The 21,352-nt window shown below is 33.7% G+C and overlaps 2 protein-coding genes across 3 annotated transcripts in view; one reads left to right on the forward strand and one right to left on the reverse strand.

The window, feature by feature from the left end:
• Nucleotides 1-6,215, forward strand: part of LOC128997726 (laminin subunit beta-1) — a 61,475-nt gene extending 55,260 nt beyond the window's left edge. For both annotated transcript variants that reach the window (XM_054423369.1, XM_054423370.1), the window contains exons 32-34: nucleotides 1,052-1,246; nucleotides 5,213-5,351; nucleotides 6,072-6,215. In XM_054423369.1, the coding sequence (XP_054279344.1) occupies nucleotides 1,052-1,246; nucleotides 5,213-5,351; nucleotides 6,072-6,211 (474 nt within the window). In that variant the 3' untranslated portion in view covers nucleotides 6,212-6,215. The remainder of the gene's footprint in view (nucleotides 1-1,051; nucleotides 1,247-5,212; nucleotides 5,352-6,071) is intronic.
• Nucleotides 4,714-20,274, reverse strand: LOC128997727 (ankyrin repeat, SAM and basic leucine zipper domain-containing protein 1-like). The gene is made up of 9 exons (XM_054423371.1): nucleotides 20,033-20,274; nucleotides 17,623-17,764; nucleotides 16,404-16,526; nucleotides 15,813-16,042; nucleotides 13,532-13,666; nucleotides 10,955-11,136; nucleotides 8,507-8,704; nucleotides 7,872-8,097; nucleotides 4,714-6,510 (listed from the first exon to the last, which is right to left on the reverse strand). Exons 1-9 carry the CDS (start codon nucleotides 20,042-20,044, stop codon nucleotides 6,346-6,348), a joined length of 1,413 nt encoding a protein of 470 aa, XP_054279346.1. The 5' UTR covers nucleotides 20,045-20,274; the 3' UTR covers nucleotides 4,714-6,345.
• Nucleotides 20,275-21,352: the final 1,078 nt, after the last annotated feature.

Here is a 21,352-nt window from a genome sequence, read left to right on the forward strand (position 1 = left end):
ACCCCTTTTTTATGGACATTTTATCTTTCAATTGACAAAACCACAAGCATTGTTGTTTGCATTAATGTTTTATCACTATGTAGGCCTGCTTGGTTTCAAATTATGTCATTGCATTTTCTGTATCTTTGTCTTATATTGTTGGCCATTCAGGTTTCAATGTTTTTTGTTTCCCATATATTTATTTATTGAGTTGTATGCTTTAAGCAATCAAAATCTTATGAACTAGAATGATAGTAACTTTGCTGCTATTATAACCTCATTGTTTGTTACTCAGTTTATATAGGCCCTCCTAAATAATTAGGCTTAGGCCTGGGTATTTTGATTCTTGAAAGAGTTGTAAAATATATTAAGAAAATGTAATTGAGCCTAAGATAAACAACTAATGATTGCTATGTGTCGATATTAACTTTACAAATGAAAATACAATAATCTTACTCTGTGCTTATTGCTTATTAATAGCCGCTTACCATACCTTGATTTTGTACTAAGAATTGAGTAACAATATGCATTAAAGATTTTTTTTTTCAAAAGTAGTCGAGAAACTAACGTTGTGCCAGGGCGAATCATGCCAAATTAATCCGCCTGGATCGGATAAGCTATGTTATGAAGTTTACGTGACGGATGGAGATATTTGTCGCTATCGCAGGAGACAATGATTGCGTTTCTCTGTTACACTATAAAAGCTTTAGGCCTACCCAAAGTATAGGTAGGCCTATGTTTGTTTACTTTCAATAAATTTCTATTTTGTAATTTTTAACTCTTATCTATTATTATTTACTTTTCTCTCTGGTACAACTACAGTGAATAACAAGATTAATACAGTTTGACAAATCAGGAAAATTGTTCGGTAGGCCTAATGACACCGACAAAGGTTACGGCAAAGTGTCCTTAAATGTACGGGAATTGTCCATGAATTTTTTATCCAGAATGTAGTAGACACCCTGACAGTTCAAGCCATTGGTGATTGGAGGGATTTGAACCCAGACCTCGGGGACTGAAGCCCTCGTTAATAACATTATTAACTAGACCAACTATCCTTTTTGCTTTATAGATCACAAGTGAGACAGCTGAGGCCCAGCAAAAGGCCAATGAGACGGTGACAGAAGTCAATCAGTTGCAAGAGAGAGTCAAAAGTCTACAGACAGGATTCCTCAAAAACCAGAAGGACGCCCAGGAGGTGAAAGCTGAGGCTGAAACAATGACTGAGGAAGTAAAACGTGCGGAGAAACGAGCTAAGGAAATGCAGGTTTGTAAAATGTTAAATGTCCCATCCATTCTATTTTACAACTACCAGAAGGAATGTAATGACATGAGAAATTGGTGAGTCGGTGGCTCAGTTGTAGCGCCAAAGACTTTGGGTCACTACGTTTATTAGTAAATTTCACCCTCGTACTGTACAAGCTCAGCCCATGCTTTGCTGGATACGTTCCACGCACAGGTCTCTGTGCCCCATGTGGTGAAAGAGACCGCCAACATCTTAAACAAATCATAGTTCGACACTGACATAGGCTTGTGTGGTAGAGGTAGTAAACGGGAATGGATTGGTGTTTAACGTTGGCTGTCGGTTTTACTGGACTTAAAAAAAGCCAAAACCGACATTTTCTGTCAACTCCTGGTTTCGGTTGTTATGTAATAATTTTTGCAATAAAGAATAGTGGCGATTGTAGGAGACAATCATGAGGTCATCAGGGTACGGGAAAAGTTGAAGATATTTCCACGATTGTGAGAGATGACGTTTTTGCAATTGTGGAAAATGTTAAAATCTTTGCCATGAAAGCGGAGTACAGTAGAATCCCTAATATCCGACCATGACAAGACCGGACCTTGGTCGGAACGGCCAAAAGGTCGGATATCGGGAGGAGCATAACCTGCAGTCTCCGCGACTTCGGTAACCGTCTCCCGCGACCGTGGCAACACCCTTTATTGGTAACAGTGGTGATCGTCTGCCACGATTACAGCAACATCCGGGATTGGCCTTTCGGCAGTGTTGGGGAAGCTACTTTTAAAATATAGCTAGCTACAACTACTGCTGCATTTCCAAAAAAGTAGCTTAGCTACAACTACAGCTACAGTTCCGAGAAAGTAGCTAGCTACAACTACAGCTACAATGAAATGTAGCTATAGCTACAATTTTAGCTACTTTTCCAAAGACGTTACTTTTATTCCACGCACATTAGGTAAATGTAAAATTATTTGCAACTATATAAACCTAACATTACAACAACAGAACCAAAATAAGTTAGTTGGGTGTTTCATCATATTTAGTACTTATTTTTATTAAATATTGCATTATTTTTATATAATACAAATCCTAAAAAAAAATCAAATAGGCCAATTGTAGTATTACAAAAAAATATTTCCATACAAATATTTATTAATCAAACAGACAACATCAAACAGGTAGAATTTAACATTTATTTGGTTGTTAAACTTGTGTGTGTAGTTTATAGATAGGTGTGTTAGGTTGGTTTTGTGGTTTTATAAGGTTTTAGTATCAGCTTCTTATATGTAAATTTCATTAAGTTTAAAGGACATACAACCAATCTATATTTTAAAAGCCCATTTTATTTCTTTAATATACATTCATTTATAGATGTATTTTATCAACTAATAAAAACAATAAAACTGTAAAACGATTATAAAAATACTTTTTTGTGTTACAGAGCCTAGCCTACTGAAATTGGAGTTTATTGCCTGTCTTTATTTTTAATGTTAAAAACGACATTGCTATAACTTTTAACCATAGTAATATGTTACTTGTTCTATGAATAACACTTTTCTATGTCAATAAATCGTCCTTTGTCATTATGCTTAGGTCAAATTGTGCTTCAACAAACGTTGGTGCAGAAAACAGTATTCAGCAACTTATCCTGAAATCGGCTTTTAATTTAAAAATGTTGAAAATTGTTAAGTAAAAATAACATTTATGCATATTTGGCTTTGTAACAAGTTATGGCTATAGTAGGCTTGTTCTTCCAAGGACTAAACAGATATATTCCTATTAATTGAACTTGGTATTCGTATTAATCCAATAGCATAGCCTAGGAATAGTCCTTGACAAGAGCTGTTAGCAGGAGCAAACTACTGTATGCTACTTTTTCAATGCAAGTTTCATGTTATATGGAGATTTTTCGTTACAATTATTATGTATTCTAGGCATATCTTAAATCTCATCAGGAAATTTCCTCTTCGTTCATTTAGTAAACCTTTGAAAAGTCTTTGTAATCTAACCAAGGAAGGGCTTGTGATGATGAACCACAATCAACAGCTGAAGCAAAGGTTGATAGACCAGCTTTCTCATTATTTTAAGGTTTAGTGTTGGTTTCCATTAAAACCCAAGTTTAAACTAAATTGATACAATAAAGAAACTAAATTGATTACTGATTCCCCTGTCAATCACTTGCAAGCATTCAATAGCTTCTCTTGTCACCGGTAACGTTTAAACGTCGTCTGCATCTAGCAATTTTATTTTATCTGACAGTAATCATAGAGTAGCAAATGAAGGAAATGAGAGCCAAAAAATGTGGATAACACTCAGATAATGGCCTCCATGTCCACGCAACATTGTAATAGGTAACGAAACGACTGTGGCCAGCTGTATTAAGCCAAGAAAGTATGCCTAATTTTCTTGAAAATCTCAGTTTGAAAAAGGTTGTTTCACGTGAGGTTGCGATAAAAATCACTATCTCAATCAATGTTAATGTAGCGAGAAAAGTAGCTAAAATTCCGCTACAACTACTTTAAAAATGTAGCTAGCTACAGCTAAAGCTACAAAATCTTAAAAGTAGCGTAGCTACAGCTAACGCTACAATAAAAGTAGCGCACCACTGTAGCGTCGCTACTTCCCAGCACTGCCTTTCGGTTAATTCCTCATGCACGGCGTTATCGCCCTAGACAGGAAACAAGTACGGTTGGACACTATGTCGGATATCCCGAGGAGTCAGTTAATCTGAGGTCGGATATGAGGTGTTAAACTGAAAAATGTTTCTGTCTCCGTGATGTCTTTTCTTTCACAGAGGATGTATATCAATTGCCTCCATTGTGGGCGGCGATTATGATGTCCTCCTGACTGTGAGCAAAATTTCACTGCAATAGTAGGAGATGATCATGATAGTGCTGCTATCACAGATTATATGTAGAATTAGAATTTACCATAGTATATTTATTATACATTATGTTAAATTCACACTACCCCAACTTATTTATTCTAAAGCTAATAGCTTAATGCTGTCTACTGTCAACCATACAAGAGATGTGATGTGCAACCGACACATCACTATTGTGATGTGCCATACTTTACCAAACAATTAGTATCCAGTGCCTATTTTGAGGCATTTTTCATTGGAAAGGAAGAACAATATGACACAGTAGATGTGTTTACAAGTTATAAAAAGTAAAAACGTGTTTGGATTTTCTTTTCTAAAATTCACAGCTATGTCGCAAAAAATCTGTTTACCTAATTGGTTTTTGTAATTTCTGTGGTGTTTTTTCATAACTATTTTGACAGTAAAAGTCTTGTTTAAGTTCTTGAGTAATTTTATTCTACTAAATTGCTGTAAAATATTTCTATGGCCATAAAAAATAAAACATAAAAAAATCAAGAATACAAATACAGATCAATAAGGGCACATAATAAAGGTGGGTTTGGCCTTTACTATAAAATGTTGTACCTTTACCTTAAAAAAAAGGACAGGAAAGAAGAGGTGCAGCAAATCAATTTCATGTAAGGTTTTATTTAAACAGAAATATATAAAATATAACTATAACTAATATTACTAAAACTTATCGTAACTATCGAAGTCTTAACTTAAAGCTACTACACGTCTATTAAAAATATTAAGTCATACATAATGTAACAATTTGGCTGGTTTAGTAACCAGTACCAAAAACGGAGCAACCTTTGGCTATCCATTGAAACATAGCATAGACTTGCTCTATTTTGTTACATTTCAAATGCAAACCAGCTGTAGGTGATTTATACAAGCTAAGCTATCCAAACTAAATCTATCAGAATCCATGACACCATTTCTCACATTGACAATTTTGCAATAGCACAATTAAAGAAGTGAAACTATGCAGCGTTAGTGTTAGGTTGGTTATTTTAAATGAAATAGTTTATAATTTATGCAGGCAGATAGATCCTGGAGAAATCTCCTCAAGTCAAACTCTGCAGTATTAACAATGATTGTATCATCCACCACTTTTTTTGCAGGATGAATACTCTCGAGCAGTCAACTCCCTGCAGGATCGTACAGAAGATTCGGGCTTAGCTCAAGCTAAAGCACAGAAGTTGCTCGAAAAGGCTAGCCAACTGTCCCTTAATACCACCGATAAGCTGAAGCAGCTGAAAGGTAAAACTATTTTATATGGAATCATTAAATGTTCACCTCAATATCAATTATGATATCTTTCTAAGTAACTAAACATGACATTTGTTCTGTGACCTCATTCAGGCCCAGAGGTTCTCAAAGGTGGGTTGCGACTTTTAATTGGTCTTGGGTGGAAAGTAAAAAAATTATTCCAGTAACTTATCGTTTGCAAATAAATATAATCGCACAATAAATATGCTTACACTGTACTAAACTTGTTTTTGAAGCTATAGGTGATTAATTAAACCCCTAAACTTGTGTATAATGTGAGGGATTAAACATAAAACTGCTTCATTTATATCAAACCAACGAGATCTATTGTATCAAAAATTAAAGAAGGTTGGCCTAACAAAAATAGGAATTTTTTTATTCAAGTTTTTATGTAAAAAACTTGATGGATATTTTAGTTTTTTTTACTTTCATTGTTCTAACATAGCAACATAATGGATTGCAAAAAAAAAAAATACTTAGCCTGTAAACGGAGTTGCAGTATTTAAAGGTTAACAACCCCGTTTTAGCATATCATAGGCTCAGCCATTTAAACCTCGATTATTGGTATATTTTATCTAATCGCTTCAGAATATTTTAAACAAATACTATAATTATCGAAAGGCTTTTAAAATACTTAGAGCTAATGGTATTTTGGTTGAAATAATGAATGAAAAGGATAAAACTTTATCTTATTGATTGCAAACTTTTCAGATGCTGAAAAACTTTATCGTGAGCAAGAGAATGATCTGACATCACTAACCGATGCTATCAAAGGTCTCAACTCCAGAATGGGCGAATACTTGATGGATATCAACAAGAAGAGCACTTACTATCGGATATGCATGAACTGAACATCACCTACAGACAAGACGAAAGTAGTCCACAGTTTATTTCCTTCAGAACTTTTTGTTTAGGTGCTATTTAGTTTAGTTATAAAACTGGTGTTCTTTTTGTGATAAGGCCAGAAAACGTGCATTTATAAGTTTTATTTACTGAGGAAGGACAAAGTTATGGTTCTGGTGTTGAAAAGGATGAAGATGGCTGCTGCTGCAATCACCGTAGCTGATATGATGGTATGGGTCCTGTCGTGGTCTTCACAGTTACGCTCTTTGATAAAGTCTGCTGGGACGAGACAGTCACTTCCATCCAACTAGACAATACAACTGTATAAGCTAAAATATCCATTTGCAACTTTGTTTAGTTTTTATTGTATTTTTTATGATGGAACTATTGTTTTCATTTGTTTGTTTTGTAACTAATATATTGGAACTTTTGAAAGATCATGAAAATTTTCAAAACTAGAAATTGTTTCCTAAGATTGATATATTGGAAAGTTTTTTTATAAAAAAATTATAGTTAAAAGATGTTTGGTTTCCTGCTCATTTTTATTACTTTTCAACAAAGTTCCTAATTTAAATTTTTTATTAAAAATAGCGCTTGTAAAGGTTACATTGTTTTTCTAAAAGGTATTAGTTTAAGGTTCTTTTATATTTACCTTACTTTTAAAAATTAACATTTGTTTAAAAAAAAACAAAAAAAAACTAGATAATGTCTGTGACGTTGTGTTCCTTCTTCATTGTTTGATTTTTCGGTGCCATGTATATTTGATACAGTTTTTAATTTTATATTTGCTTCTTATTACGATTATAAATTTATTGTTGGGGAAAAAAATGTTTGGTAAGTGCTGGTGAATGAAAATCTCCAATTTTCATGTTCTATACCAAATTATACACACTGTATCAGCCAAATTATGTATTTTAATTAACATCTTAGTGTGAACATCATAAATATAATTCTTTCACCATTGTAAATAGTTTATTTTTATTGAATACTATTAATTTGTGTTTTAGATTATATACTTAGTCGTTAATTAAATGTAGCTACTACAATCAAATAAGTGTCTTAATATTAAAAAATGTGTAACGCGAATGCTTGAAACTACTATTTTTATATACTATTAAGTTAACAACTTGTACATTTCTATTATATTTAGTATGCTGTAGTGTGTGCCTAATTTATTAGGTCAATAAATAAAATATTTATATGCCAGTCAATAATTTCTACCCCAGCAATAAAATAATTGTACAACTTTAAAAAGAAAGACATTCTCTTCTATAAAGGCAGATTTTGATGTTATGGAGGAAAAAACTGATTTTTGAGCTATTTTAGTTAATTAATTAATGGCTGTTCTCATTATTTTCTATTTTTTTTACAGTTTGGTTTTTTTACTGGCTTGTCCATTGTCTATTATACCTGTACTGAAATACATTACAGTCTTAAGATCATTGTATGTTCCAATAGGTTCTATGACAATGAGAAGTTGAGGTTAAAAATAAAAAAAACAATCCAAATTTGCAGCTATTTTGCTATCACCACTTAATATTCATATTACTTTTGCTCTATGTAGTTCACGTCTTCAAAGACTCAAATCAACCTAAATAAACAAAATTAGTTAATTTTATTCGTTCAATTTCAACCAATATAAAACGTAAGTCTGAAATACAAACGTACTTGTTTTGTGTATTGGTGGAAGAAATGGAGCTCATCGAAGAGTAGCCTGGAGTTGCGCAGAGCTTTATCAGAGAGGGCTGTGAGTTCAGAAACTCTTGCATGTTTGTCTTCCAGCAAAGCAGGCCCTGAGACACTCTGCATGTGCAGTCTTATGTATGAGATGTTGGCGTACAAACCTTCCAAGTGCTTTACGGTCAGTTCGAGCACCTTCTGTGCTTCCACAGCACTGAAACAGCATACTCAGTGAACTTGGCACCCGATAACGGCAATAGCTGTTTCTGAAATTTTCTATGGATGTAGTTCCATATAACTCCACATAATTGTTAACCCATGAACTACAGAAATCAGTATCTGCCACTTTTGATTTAGCGTTATGTGTCCATGCATTGAGACCGGGACACGTTACTGACACATATTTGATGATCAGAGCATTAGTCAGTTAGTCAGCACCATAACCTTCAATTTTATCTAAACAAGTTGTTAGAAATATAACATACCAACTATTCCAAAATCTTAGAAAAAAATAAACACGTTTTTATTCACAAACTACAAGTTTAAAATTGTTACAGAAATATTTCACCTATTTTAACTTAGAAGTTCAAAGTTCATAAATATTAGTATTAATATTAGATTACCTGTAAGGTACGTTTTTCCAACTCCTTTCTAAAGGTCGGCCCTGTTGAATTTTTGTGCCATGTGAAAATGGTAGGGTATTCTGCATACATCCACTGATTGAATTTGCAATTTGTAAAATTATTTCATGCGTTTTCAGTAAATCTAAATTATTTTCCAACTCAAAATTCTTCATGAGCTTTGTAAAGCTCTTGGTATTCCTGAAAATTAAAATTATAAACATTGGGTGACATTCTCTATAAACCATTGTTAATGTTATATTTTGTTCAAGGAGGTATACTGATTGTACATGTTCCTAAATCATAATAAATACCTAAACAAAACACTTATTTATTTTACAGTTAGTGTGATACAAACACACTTTTTACATTATAAATAAATTTACATAATTATAATCATATGATGAATGGAAAGAAATATTATACGGATAACAAATAATTGAAAAAAGTGTTATCCTTAAACACTTCAATCTAGAATTATGTTTATGTGACCTTTTTTACTGGTTCTCTATAAATATCTCTTAATATAATTTAAGATAACTTTTTTTGGTACAAAAAGAAAATTGTGTTTTTATGTGAATTGGTGGGTATAGTAAAATTTCAATGAATTGTCAGCCCAATTAAGTCACCAGTCACCGTAAGATATAATCCCTTTATAGTCTTGGTTAGCTTAGGCATAGGTGCTGAGAATATTACGGAGCAGAAACTAAGTAGGCGTATGAAGGGACCTGTCACAGCACTTAGTGGTGCGAGTAGGATTTTAGGATTATGTAGTGTAGACGGTTGAGGTGGTCAGTGCAATAGTACTGGGGTTGTTGGTATTGTGGTAATTGTGTCTGATGTGAGTAATTGTGGTAAAGATAAATTTTGGAACCATTTATGTCAGTAGGTACACTATTATATATAGATGGTGAGAAAAATACATGTTGACAGTGGTTTGTCGGACTTGGTTTGGTTTTGGTTGTGTTATGTATTTTGTGGGTGTGATCATGAAGGCAGTATTAACTTGTTCAGTGCTGACTACATCAATTGATGTAGTCGCGCCACGAGCGGCCTAAATCAATTGATGTAGTTGTGCAACCCCCACTACATTAGTTCAGTAAGAGCTCAGCCATTGCCGGGGAACGTTAAAATCGTTGCTAGCCTGTAACTTAGAATGTGAACTTTATTTTGGTGTAGGTTGGTACTAAAATTTCCCGTAAAATCCCGTCCGACAATGCTTTAGTCCCGGTTTCGGGGATTTTCTCCTTTCAAGCCATATTACAAAGCCACTGACTACTGATCCAGGCAGTGCTGCTACCTTTGGGTGTTTTAGGGAACTACGTCCAATCTCGGGCTAACGTAATACAATCGCCGCTGCTCTTTTGTTATTTGTCAGATTGAAATATTTGAATGCCAATTGCTTTCGCTGTTACGGTACCGCTCCGGGGCTTCGCCCGGGCCCTGCCGCCATTGGCAAGCGCCTGTTGGAATGCCTGCCGCATTGAACGTGTTAACAGCAAACTAAGCAAAACTGCAGAAGGTGTGAGTTGGGTACAGATCTCTGATGTACAGAATATGCAGATGGTGGCTAATAGTGGAATCTTGGGGAACCTCAGCAGCAGTGCTTTATTTGTGGTGGAATGGTGTTCCGGTACCTCTCTTTCAGAAGGATAAAAATATTGGCGTAAATAGGTAATTTTCCACCTAATTTTTTTACAAATCGAGCACTGCCAGGCAGGGAGGCTGAAAGGCCCTGAGAGGGTGTCTTGGAAGCAGATTTGGGCTTTGTGTCCGTCAAGAAAGGTGGAGACCACTGTATGAAGACTCGGAGAACTTCAGCTTAATTGCGACATATAATGTCAAAAGCACTCTGAACGCCACGAGAACAAGGTTGGTTGGTCTATAGAGGGAGTTGTTTAGGAGATATCCTCAGCTTGAGCTGAGTGTGATGAGGTGTACGCTGGCTTCGATCCAGCCTGAAACCTTCAACTTCCTTCTGGGTTCTTCCCAAAAGCCCTAAGAAAATGCTCTTTTTATCCTCTTTAGCAAACCACATACTGTTAATCAAAAAGCAAACCTCTGGAAGGCAGGGTTGCTGAGCAAAATTCGGGTACAGTGTTTGTGTTTGTGTGAAGAAGTCTGGTGCAAATGATTTGTTTGTTCGTGAAAGCTGCTGAATTTACAAAACGAATGACTATGGAGATGGAAATGCAAAATTCTTTGATTTCATGTACGTATTAGGAGCCAGGATGTAAGTCAAGGTTGCCAGTGTCTCAGTCAGGCTTTGGATGTGGAGGCTCCAATCAGCATTTTGATACTCAGTGATCTTGCAGGCATCAAAGAGGTTAGCTTAGTTGGTGAATAAAGTACTATTGAGGTCAAAGATAAACAGTGTGATTGGAGAAAGCTGCGTTTATACTTACTTTTTATTTTCATATATTATCTCCTGCATAATAGACTTACTCTTACCTATTATTATTATTGTTATTATTTATATTATTGATTGTTGGGGAAGTAAGTTCTTCTAGAAGAGATTGAAGAACCAACTGTCCAAACTTTTCCTTTGTCTTATAATCTGTATAGTCAGAATCTTTTTGTATTTCTTGTTTTTCAACTAGTCTATCTTCTTTTTTCACTAATATTTTCAATATCTGAAAGTATCAAAATGTACAGTACCAAGATTTTCAGTCAGAAAAAATGTGTTGAAACATTTTATTTTATTTAGCTGTAAAATACTATAAAAAATACTCCTTAAAGATAACACATTTAGAAACAATCTGAAATCTTGTATTTTACCATTCGTGATGGTCAGTGAAAATAATTGCCGAAATATGTGCAATAATATGAAGATGTATAGCTTAACCCTTTGAGTGCCAACGTCCGGGGAACCGGACGTTTTTAAAACGAGCCAAAAGTGCCGACGTCCAGCCGACCGGACGTTTTTAGAACGAGTCAAAAGTGCCAACGTCCGGCTGACCGGACGTTTCGTAATGATCGAACAGTTGTCATAACAACCGAATGGATACTCGGATTCTTTTAACCCATATATTAACATTGAGTCGAAAGTTACTAGATGCGATACATCGATTTTCGTTGGTCGAAATATCAAAAATTCGATTTTTACGAAATTTTAACCTAAAAATCGCCAGATCGCGCTCGGCATTTTTAGCGCGACCTTCGGGAAAATCATCGGCATTTTTTGAGCGTTACTTTTATTTCTCGCCTGGCACTCTAAGGGTTAACATATTAAAATGTGTTGTACATCTGAAATTGAAATAAGAGGAAATGGCAATTAAAAAATTCTCCATAAAATAAGTCGAATGACCCCATCAAACAACTAATCAACAGAGTTTATTTACTTGTCTAAAGTTACAAATGAATCACTTATCTTTTCATTCTAACAACCCTAACATGTTTTGTTAATCAGCTGTTTTGTTTTGCATGATTCAAATTGTTAGACAATTTACAACCTTTTTTTACTTCAGTTGTGAAATTAGCTGATTAGCAAAAGGGAATGATCGATTTCCGCTCTAGAGCGGCAATAAGCTAATTTGCATACTGTTTACAGGTATGGCAATGTGACCATTCCCATGCAGTGTTAGAAATAGTTATTTCTGTAACTAGTGGGTAAAGTGGCACTTTGCTGCAAACGAGAGCAATGTTTACGCACGAGCCGCAGGCGAGTGTGGAATGATCTCGAGTGCAGCAGAGGTCTTTTGCACTCGTGTAACACATTATATTTTTCCTACAGTTACTATAAAGCATATAAATAATTAGTCTTTCAAACACTATACAACACGTTTTTAGGTTCAGCTGGCAACACAAATAGGTGCCCTAGAGAAAGTAGTACCCGGTCTGTATCACTCCGCTATTTTTCCTCGGCAAGAAATGTGCTCCCCGTTTTGAGAATATAGTTCCGTATGTTTTTGTAATTTGAAGTGGTTTCCGCGCCTAAAAAAATGCTTTAAAGGTATTTTCTTGTTTATTAAGATCGTAGGAATGTTTTAAAAACGTTTAAAAGAAAAGTCCAGAAAGTTCAGAAATACCAAAACTATAAACACAAAATGACAGGTTAAATCGTAGTTATAATAATCAATCAGCTGCTCATAGTATTATTATTATCTTTAAGTGTTGCCAACCTTTTCCAAGCATACAAGGATTACGTGCATAATAGAACCACGCTGTTTTGTGTTGTTTCGTTGGAATCCTGATGTGCGGCAAAGTATAAAGTATAAGTACAACAAAGTATAAACCGTACGGCAAAGTATAAATATGCAGCAATTAGCAGCTTTCTGTACTATAAACAGAACAAGGAAGCCAACTTTGTCGGGTGACTGTAGGAAAAAGCTATTTTAGACTACAGCTGGTATCAAATAAAGTAACTGTTTACCAAGCTCTAATTTAGAGCAAGAGAAAACCGATCAGCTGATTTCCCTTGCTCTCAATTTGCTTTCCCTTGTTCTCAATCAGTTCTCCATTTGACCACTGCGCTATTGTTTGTTCACAGTTTATTTCTATTGTTGAAATCAGCTGTTTTACTGTTTAACAAAACAAATTTGAATAGCAATGTGCATAAGCAATTTATTTTTTATGTGTTTTAGCTCATAGTGTGTGTTTGCTTCACAATACAAATCATTGAGCTTAAACTTCTAATTTTTAAGTTGTTATATAAGCCTATGTTTGATTTCTTTTTGCTTTTATCTTTATATAAAAATAATGATAAATAGGAAATGTAATACTTTAGTTTTAATATTACTGAGGTCTGTCTTTCTGTATGACTGTATGTAAGTATTTTTGTGATGTGATGAAAAGTAGTTGATAATTTGTACCAAAAGTAACTTTCCGTCACTTGCTCCAATTATTCCTGTTCTCGGCTTTGCCTCTCACATGAAATTTGAGTGCAGACGGAAAAATGCCACTTTCGTTAATAGCAATTAAATATAATATTTCCAGTTCCTTTTTTTCTTACAATGAGTGGTGTTTACATATGAAATAATGTTAAAATAATATAAGTTTAGAGCAAATCCTGATTACAATTTTACTTACTTCATCATATTCTTTGTTGGTCACCAAATCAACTACAGTCTTTCCTCGCCTATCTTTTATATCAACTTTTGCTCCGTGTTTAACAAGAGCTTTTACAACATCCTCTTTCCTCTGGTTTGCAGCCCAAAACAAGGCCTGCAACAATACAAAGCATATTTAAATCAATTATTTTGACTGACAGTGTTGTATTTTTAAAGATTCTATTTCAATTTTAAGACTCATATTATTTATTTGAAATACCACCTTAGTTCCATGCATGAACAAATTATGGGAGACCAGTAATATTTTGTACTTACAATTAAATTATAATAAAATTCATAAACATCTCTAGTAAATTAGAATGTTTTTTCTTTTTGTTGTTTTTTTAATTCTTTGAGCTATCCATTTATAGCTTATTTAACTTAAAACACTGCATTATTAGTTAGAAAACACAAAAGAATTACCATTAACTAATAATGATTGTTTTTACCACGATCCACCTGGTATTTTGTGTGGCTAATTATCATGCATTATACCTATAACTATTTAACTAGACGGTGAAAATTAGCTGTTATGCTGTAATTAGTAGAAATGAAACATGTAATTTTCTACGTATTTATCTTTCTATTGTGTTATAAAATGAGTCCTTGATTCCCCTACATTGAGTGACATTCTGTGAAAATTCACATACAAAAATTCCCAGATTTTAGTTTCAAAGTGTTAAGTATTTAAGTTTTGTGGATTATTTTGGTTCGGAAGTTTTGTCTGCAAACTGCAAGTTCAGAATATATTTTTTATTTGAGGTAAGCGAACTCATACTTTTTTTTAACGGAATGATTTGAACTGTTAAGACAAGTTATTTATTTTATATGTACTTTACAAAAAATACTTCCCTCCATAGCTACTGTGCTTCTCAACCCCCCCCCCCCCCTCGGAATGCTATTCCTGGTAAATTTCATATCTTCTTGATATATTGTTTTTGTATTGTTTAATTGTTGCATCATAAACAATTTCTGAAGGGGTTTCCAGTTTTTTTAAACAAGGGAAATCTATTTACTTGAATTTACAGGCAAATATAAAATTATATATCTTCCGTTATTTATAGCCTAGATGTATGTTATTTCATCAATAGTCAATCTTAAAAAAATTACAACAAACTGTGGCAGCGTTAACTACTCAATAGCGTTATAATAATGCAAATAAATGTTATACGAGGACGGTTTTTGAGTAAGGTCCAGTTTTGCGTTTGAATCCGTAGTTCATTGCTCATTACTATTTGCTGGCATAATTTTTGAACAGAATGGCACAAATTTCAGCCTATTTCATGCTTCGCAGTGTGTTTAAAAATTTATTTTAACAATCAAATTTCCCGCCGCGTCCGAGGTAAGGTCAGAGTTACGTTTTTTGATTACAATAAACATATCTGATGCTGACATTCATCGTCAAATTACTGAAAGATGTCCCTAATGTAGAGTGCGGAAATTGGTTAATAAATATTGCCGTAAAATCCTTTTTTCTCAGTGGTCTTCTTTGAGAAGTCTAGGGACGACCTACCAAAAACACAATTCCTTCCGAAATGAGCATTTTCATGGCCATTTTGAAACTCCCTAGCCTCTTTCTGCATTTGCCATGCTATATTTGCATCAGGGTCATAATATCAAGTCATCTGGCGATGAATGTGGGCATCGGATATGTTTCTTGTAATCAAAAAACGTATCACTGACCTTATCTCGAACGCGGCAGGAGATTTGACTGTTTAAATAAATTTAAAAACACACAGCGAAGCGTACATGATAGCTACAGAGCTGAAATTTGTGTTATTCTGTTCACAAATAATGCCAGTAAATGGTCATGAGCTTCGTTGCAGCGTACAAGCAAACTACAGAAACCGGCCCTTACTTAAAAAAACCTCCCTCGTATGAAAACTAAAAACAATTTCTCCTCTCGCCTGCTGGGTAACCTATCTTATCCAAACGCCAAATTATTCAGTCATTCATTATTTGTTAAATTCATCCAAACCTCATATATTTTAATTTTAATATATTATAACATTCAAACGTCATACAATACACATTCAAAGTGTGCACATTAAATTCGCACAAAGCCTTGTTTATAAGGCAGCATAAACAACACAACTGAAATGAGGATGATGTTTTTTTAAATAGCAAGTGACGGTCATTCATCAATCAGCAATAACAACAAATACACTATCTGTTTTTAGGAAGGGTACCTAATCTTTTGTGGGTCAAAATTAAAATTTGAATTGCCGTCACCGAAACAGATAATCTGTGTTTCAATTTACCGTCCATCCCTGACTGTCTTGAGCGTCTATGTAGCATCGAGAACTGTTCAGAAGATGTTCAACGATCTTCACGTGGCCCTCCCTAGCAGCGAACATGAGAGCAGAAATGTGGTGTCTCTCTGTCGTGTTAACTTCCGCCTTGTATTGCAACAATGACTCGACGCAGTGAACCAGATGGTCTTCATTCTTCTGTGTCGACGCACACACTGCCATCAGTGGCGTGAACAATTCTATGGGAAATGTAAATGCATTGATTGGCAACATAAAATTACAAAAGATGTTTCATTGAAAAAAAGAATAAATAAACACTGTACGAAATTTACGTTTTGTGAATTATTTAGCAAAGAATGGTGAAGTATGACAAAAAACGCTGTAATGAAATATATTGTTATGATTCAGTTATATCCAAACACACGAACATGTGCTAATTTGTACTCATCTTTCATATATTATTTGGCATATTGCACTGGAAATCACTAATCAGTATTTTCTTATACAGTAAATTATTATGAAAGAGACTTGTATACATGTATAACCAAAACATTCTTTTGATTATAGAGCAATAAGTCAAATGAAAATTATAATACTTACCCTTATGAAAGTTAGGGTTTGCTCCACATTTGAGTAGGTACTCCACAATGGAGGGGTGGCCTAGGGAGCAGGCATACATCAGGGCTGTCCATCCCCCCTTCAATGGCTGGTTAACAGTCACCCCTGTTAAAAAAAGATCTATGTACTGAATTAAAATAAATTTTTGTCGATGTAAGACCTCATATACTCAAATGACTTTTCTGTCAATTGTTAAACTTTCAAACGGCTCTTCAACCAACGAGATACTAATTATTTTGTAGCAATCGCGCAAAAAAGATTACGTTGTTTCCATGATCGCGGGTGACGAATATGATGTCTACAAGACCGCAGATGATGTACAAGATGTTGCCACGATCATGACAAACGATAACGAGTCTCAATGACCTCAGGAGACAACGTCTATATGAACCCAGGAAATATTCAAGATTTGGCTGCAATCACAGAAAACGGATGACGATGTTTCCATGACCAATGGAGGCGATGATAAAATGTCTGCAAGAGTTAATGGATTTTGCCACAATAATGCTTTACTGAGATAAACGATTGAACATAAGTGGTGATGTTTAGTTAGGAGGGCACCATCTACATGTACTGCAGGGGGGGGGGCGCTCATTGCACTTACGCTTCTGTCATTGGAACCTAAGGAAGAAGATATTTTTTATACTCTGGGTATCTAGCATGCAAATCCTCTACTGCAGACAGTAAATGCACAAGGGTCAACAATCTCAGTTAATACCTTCTTAATCAGTTCCATTTAATCTAGAACTGACAAAATTTTATATCCTTTTAATGATTCTCAAGTGCATTCAGATCTCATTACATGTTATCTGACCATCAACTCTTGGCGGACTTGCAAAATCTCACTCAGTTCCCTCCATTCAAGAATCCCAAGTCGTTATTTAATATATGCTACTGATGTATTTCTTCTACCCTACTCGACAACATTTTAAGGAAGTTCTACCTCTTTCGCCTACAGAATTATCAAATTACTACTTCAAGTATGCAGCTAACAAGTATTTAGCAGGCACATCTTGCCGTAGGTCTGCTCTACTTCAGTGTTTTAAGTAAAAACCCACACTCTTTAAAAAAAAATATTTCACCCCTATTGCAGACAAAACCTTATGTAATTTTTTGGAGAATGACATTTATAACTTATTTTGAAGAAACCAATATTTAATAGTGTTTAACCCTAAGTAATATCAATAGGTTAACGGCTTACCATTGGAAAGTGTATTCTTGATATCTTCCAGGCTTCCTCGTATCGTTGCAAGTCTAAGTGCGTCTAGTGTTTGAGCTATTCGGACATTTTCCCCTTCATTTTGTTTGAAAATCTTTTCTTGACCAAATACTCTAGTTCGTTCCTAAACCAAAGAATGTATTTTGTGATTGAGTAGTGAATAATTTATTTATCTGCATGACAATGTAACTAAAATTACCCTTACAATTCAAAAAAATAATTATTTATAGTAATACTGTTAAAATGTAAGAGTATACAAGCTGGTAAATATTTATCAACTTAATTGAAGCTCATATTAATATGTGATTCTCGCCATTTGCCTATTGGGTATGATGATTGACGTGTCATGTCAAAATGTATGTTTTAAATGTTGTGTTTTACCATTTGTTTACATAAATATTGCGAGTCTCATGCCTCAGAGGTATTTTCATGGAACCTGATTATGATTGTGAAAGGTAACAAGACAAACAACTGTTTTTTTCTAAAATTACTGTCGTTTGTAAATTATATAAAGATTCCAAGACAAGGAATTGAATTTTTACTATGTAAATTAAGTTTGCGTTTCAATGGAATTCATTTGCCCTTTTGGAATAAGAATATTATGTTAGTGAAATATTGTTGATCCGAGACAAATAAATGTTTAATTTTAGAGGTTAAATTAATCTGACTTGAAATTTTTGTTTGTATATTCATCACTTAAGATAAAACATTTGACTATAATATCAACGAAAATATACAAAAATATACCAAGTAAAACACATAGGATCAAATAAATGTTCTTTCAAATTACTCGAAAACCATAAATATAAGAATTTATAATCATAAAGTTACCTTAAGCTAAGCTATGACGATAACTGTAATCTATATATTATTCTTGTAGATAGATGAGTTGATTACTGTAATCTATATCATTATTCTTCCTGTAGATATATGAGTTGACGAGACATGATAGTGAAATTTTTGTTTAATAAAAACATTGGCAAGCACAAGTTTTAATTATGAACGAACAAGATGTAAACAAATTTACTGTTGAATTTTGACTCTAATAATATATTTAAAAATTGACTAAAACAAAAAGAAAAATTCAGATGAGTCAAAATACTTTTATATTATCTAAAATATAAGCCAGAGAAAACATTTTTGTATCAACTGGTGTGCCTATTCCTAATTTCTTAGAACCATTTGGTTAAATTTTTAACTTGTATGTGGAGGGACTTTGTGAAGGGCCTTGAGGGGATATCAGCCCTCAAAATTATTCAAGTGATTAATTTGTATACCGTACAGTAGTGTTTTTTTTATTTTAAAACAAATATGTAAAAATGTTCTTAAAAAGATACATATCATCTTTTTAATACGTTCGGAGCATTAAATACCTCCGCCGCAGCAAATTTTCCTTTGTCTGAATTGATTTTCAAATCTATTTAAATAACATTAGGTTTAACGAGTACCTAGGTTTGCTGCCCACAGGGAGGGTAATAAACGTGTGTTTTTTAGTAAAATATGAATAGCATAGTATAAAATAAAAATAGATTTGTCGAGTTTGATCAAAATATATCCATAAACAAGCAAACTACAACATTTTACAATATTCTCCTTAAGAATAACATGGGAATTAAAAATTTACATTTTTTTAATTTTCTCCGTTATTAATAACCGTAAAAAAATACTTTGATATACTAAATTAGTTCTTTTTTTAAGCTCTTTAAAAAGGTCTAGAAAGAAATTGGGAAATTATGTATTTTGAGGGTAAAAAATGAAAAAAACAATTTTTTACCCCATAAAACCCCCGGTAAAACCCTGTTCCCATGGTCCGGTCATGCTGGTTCACAAACTCATTTAAGCTTATCCCGCCTTACATCTTTAAACTAAATTTCAACAAAAACGGACAAAAATTACTCAAGTTATCGCGTTCATGGACGTATATATATATAAATCTAATATATGTATATGTATATAAACATTTTAACAAATTATGTTTTTGGCCTCTGGGGACATCAAAATGAAAAAGTAAATCGGTCCCGGGCCAAGGTCTTACAGTGCCATCTTCGGTAATAACTACTTCCCTGTAGGGAAATTTGCTAAAAATGATATATGTTTGAAATTCAATCTAGATGTCATGTTGATTCATAGCCTGGAACTTGAATTAAGACTTGTCAAAATAATAAAAGATTCTACCATTCAATATTTGATAAATTTGTTATAATAATTATAGTTATTGTGTGATATTTTATAGTATTTCAAATATTAATGACTTGGTTTTCACATTATTCGATTTTTACTCTGGGAAAATTTCCCTTTTGTTTAGTAAAAAATTGTTGTCAGAAAGAATACTTTGAAGTTATATAAGAATGTTACGATACCGGCAAATTAGCCGGCAATGAATATAACTTACGTGGGACTCCATGGCGAGTGAAGGTGATCTGATGGTTGGTTGGTCAGCTGATGGCAGGGTTTGGACTGTTCCCAAAATGACCTCATTCAACAGAATAACACCAGCATTTGCAGATGCCAAGTTTTGTGGCCCTCTTGACCCAATTTATAAATAAAATAGTTTCGCCAATTTTGACTTCTCTGTGGTCATTCATATTTCTAGTACTTGATAGAATTGTTTGCGAAGATGCAACAATCTGACTTAAAGTCAAATATAAATCTTTTCCAATGTGTAACTCTAACTTACAAACTTCATAGTTAAATATTTAATATTTCAAACTTGTGAAGACATTTTCTGTAAAAAAATAATTAAAACTAATATCATACATTAAACACTAAACAAAACTCCCTAATAGCCTTATCATATTTATGGCTTACCTGGTGACAGTTTTAGCGAATTTCCCCTATAGAGAAGAACCTATTTCAATAAAAATATAATTTTAAAAACACACTTCATTATCTTTCTTGTAGCAAGAAACCCAAGTATTCATTAGAGTTACCTAATATTACTAAAATAAGAAATTAATCTTACAATGTGAAGGAAATAGTGGAAATACAGCCAGATAAATTGAAGTTTGCTTAGTCTGCAGGTTTGCTGCGGCTCGAGTATTATTTTGTAAAGTAGGCCTAAACTCTTTTCAAAAATCTGTGAATCAATTTACAAAAAATAGGGCAGGTCATACAAGTTGACAATATACAAAATGTTTCTAAAATACTTCATGAGCTTAATTCAAATTTCGATTAAATTCAATTACAGTACCTAATATTTTCTAAATGACCGTTCAAAAGGTATTTAAAGTATTCTCAAACATACCAACCACTATCAATATAACATGCAATGTAACGAGCATAACAAATCAATATTATTCTTTATTGGTATACTTCTGAATAAAATTTATAAACTATTGCAAAAATGTATTCACATGAAAGTAAAAATTAGTACTATCATTGAAGTAAAAAGTAGGAAGCGGTCCAAAACTATTCTCAGGTATTGGCTCACAACAGCCTGTGACAAATGGACTTCTCAATATTTAACTTTTGACATGATAGGTTTCATAAGTTTACTTTATCCAAGGTATATTTTAGTAAATTTCCCTACATGGATGCAACTTCATATCTTGGGTTTCTGAAGATAAAATAACAGTTTATTCAAAATATTATGAGGTGGTTTGGGAGCTCGGTATTAGCGCTAGTCGGCAACTAAGAACCGGATATTTCCGGTATTTAAGTTGCCGCCTAGAAAAGGGGTTTGTGAGCTCGGGATCAGTTAGGTGCGCGCCTA

Source organism: Macrosteles quadrilineatus, unplaced genomic scaffold (genome assembly GCF_028750875.1).
Source record: "Macrosteles quadrilineatus isolate MER2022 unplaced genomic scaffold, UCM_ALF_1.0 Scaffold_7__1_contigs__length_78375512, whole genome shotgun sequence".
Taxonomy (NCBI): Eukaryota; Metazoa; Arthropoda; class Insecta; order Hemiptera; family Cicadellidae; genus Macrosteles; species Macrosteles quadrilineatus.

Excerpts from the sequence above, each read along its gene's own strand:
- LOC128997727 (XM_054423371.1), bottom strand. Across the intron at positions 16,043-16,403 it reads AAACCCTAACTTTCATAAGG|AATTGTTCACGCCACTGATG; the intron begins GTAAGTATTATA and ends CATTTCCCATAG. Across the intron at positions 11,137-13,531 it reads CCAACAAAGAATATGATGAA|ATATTGAAAATATTAGTGAA; the intron begins GTAAGTAAAATT and ends TGATACTTTCAG.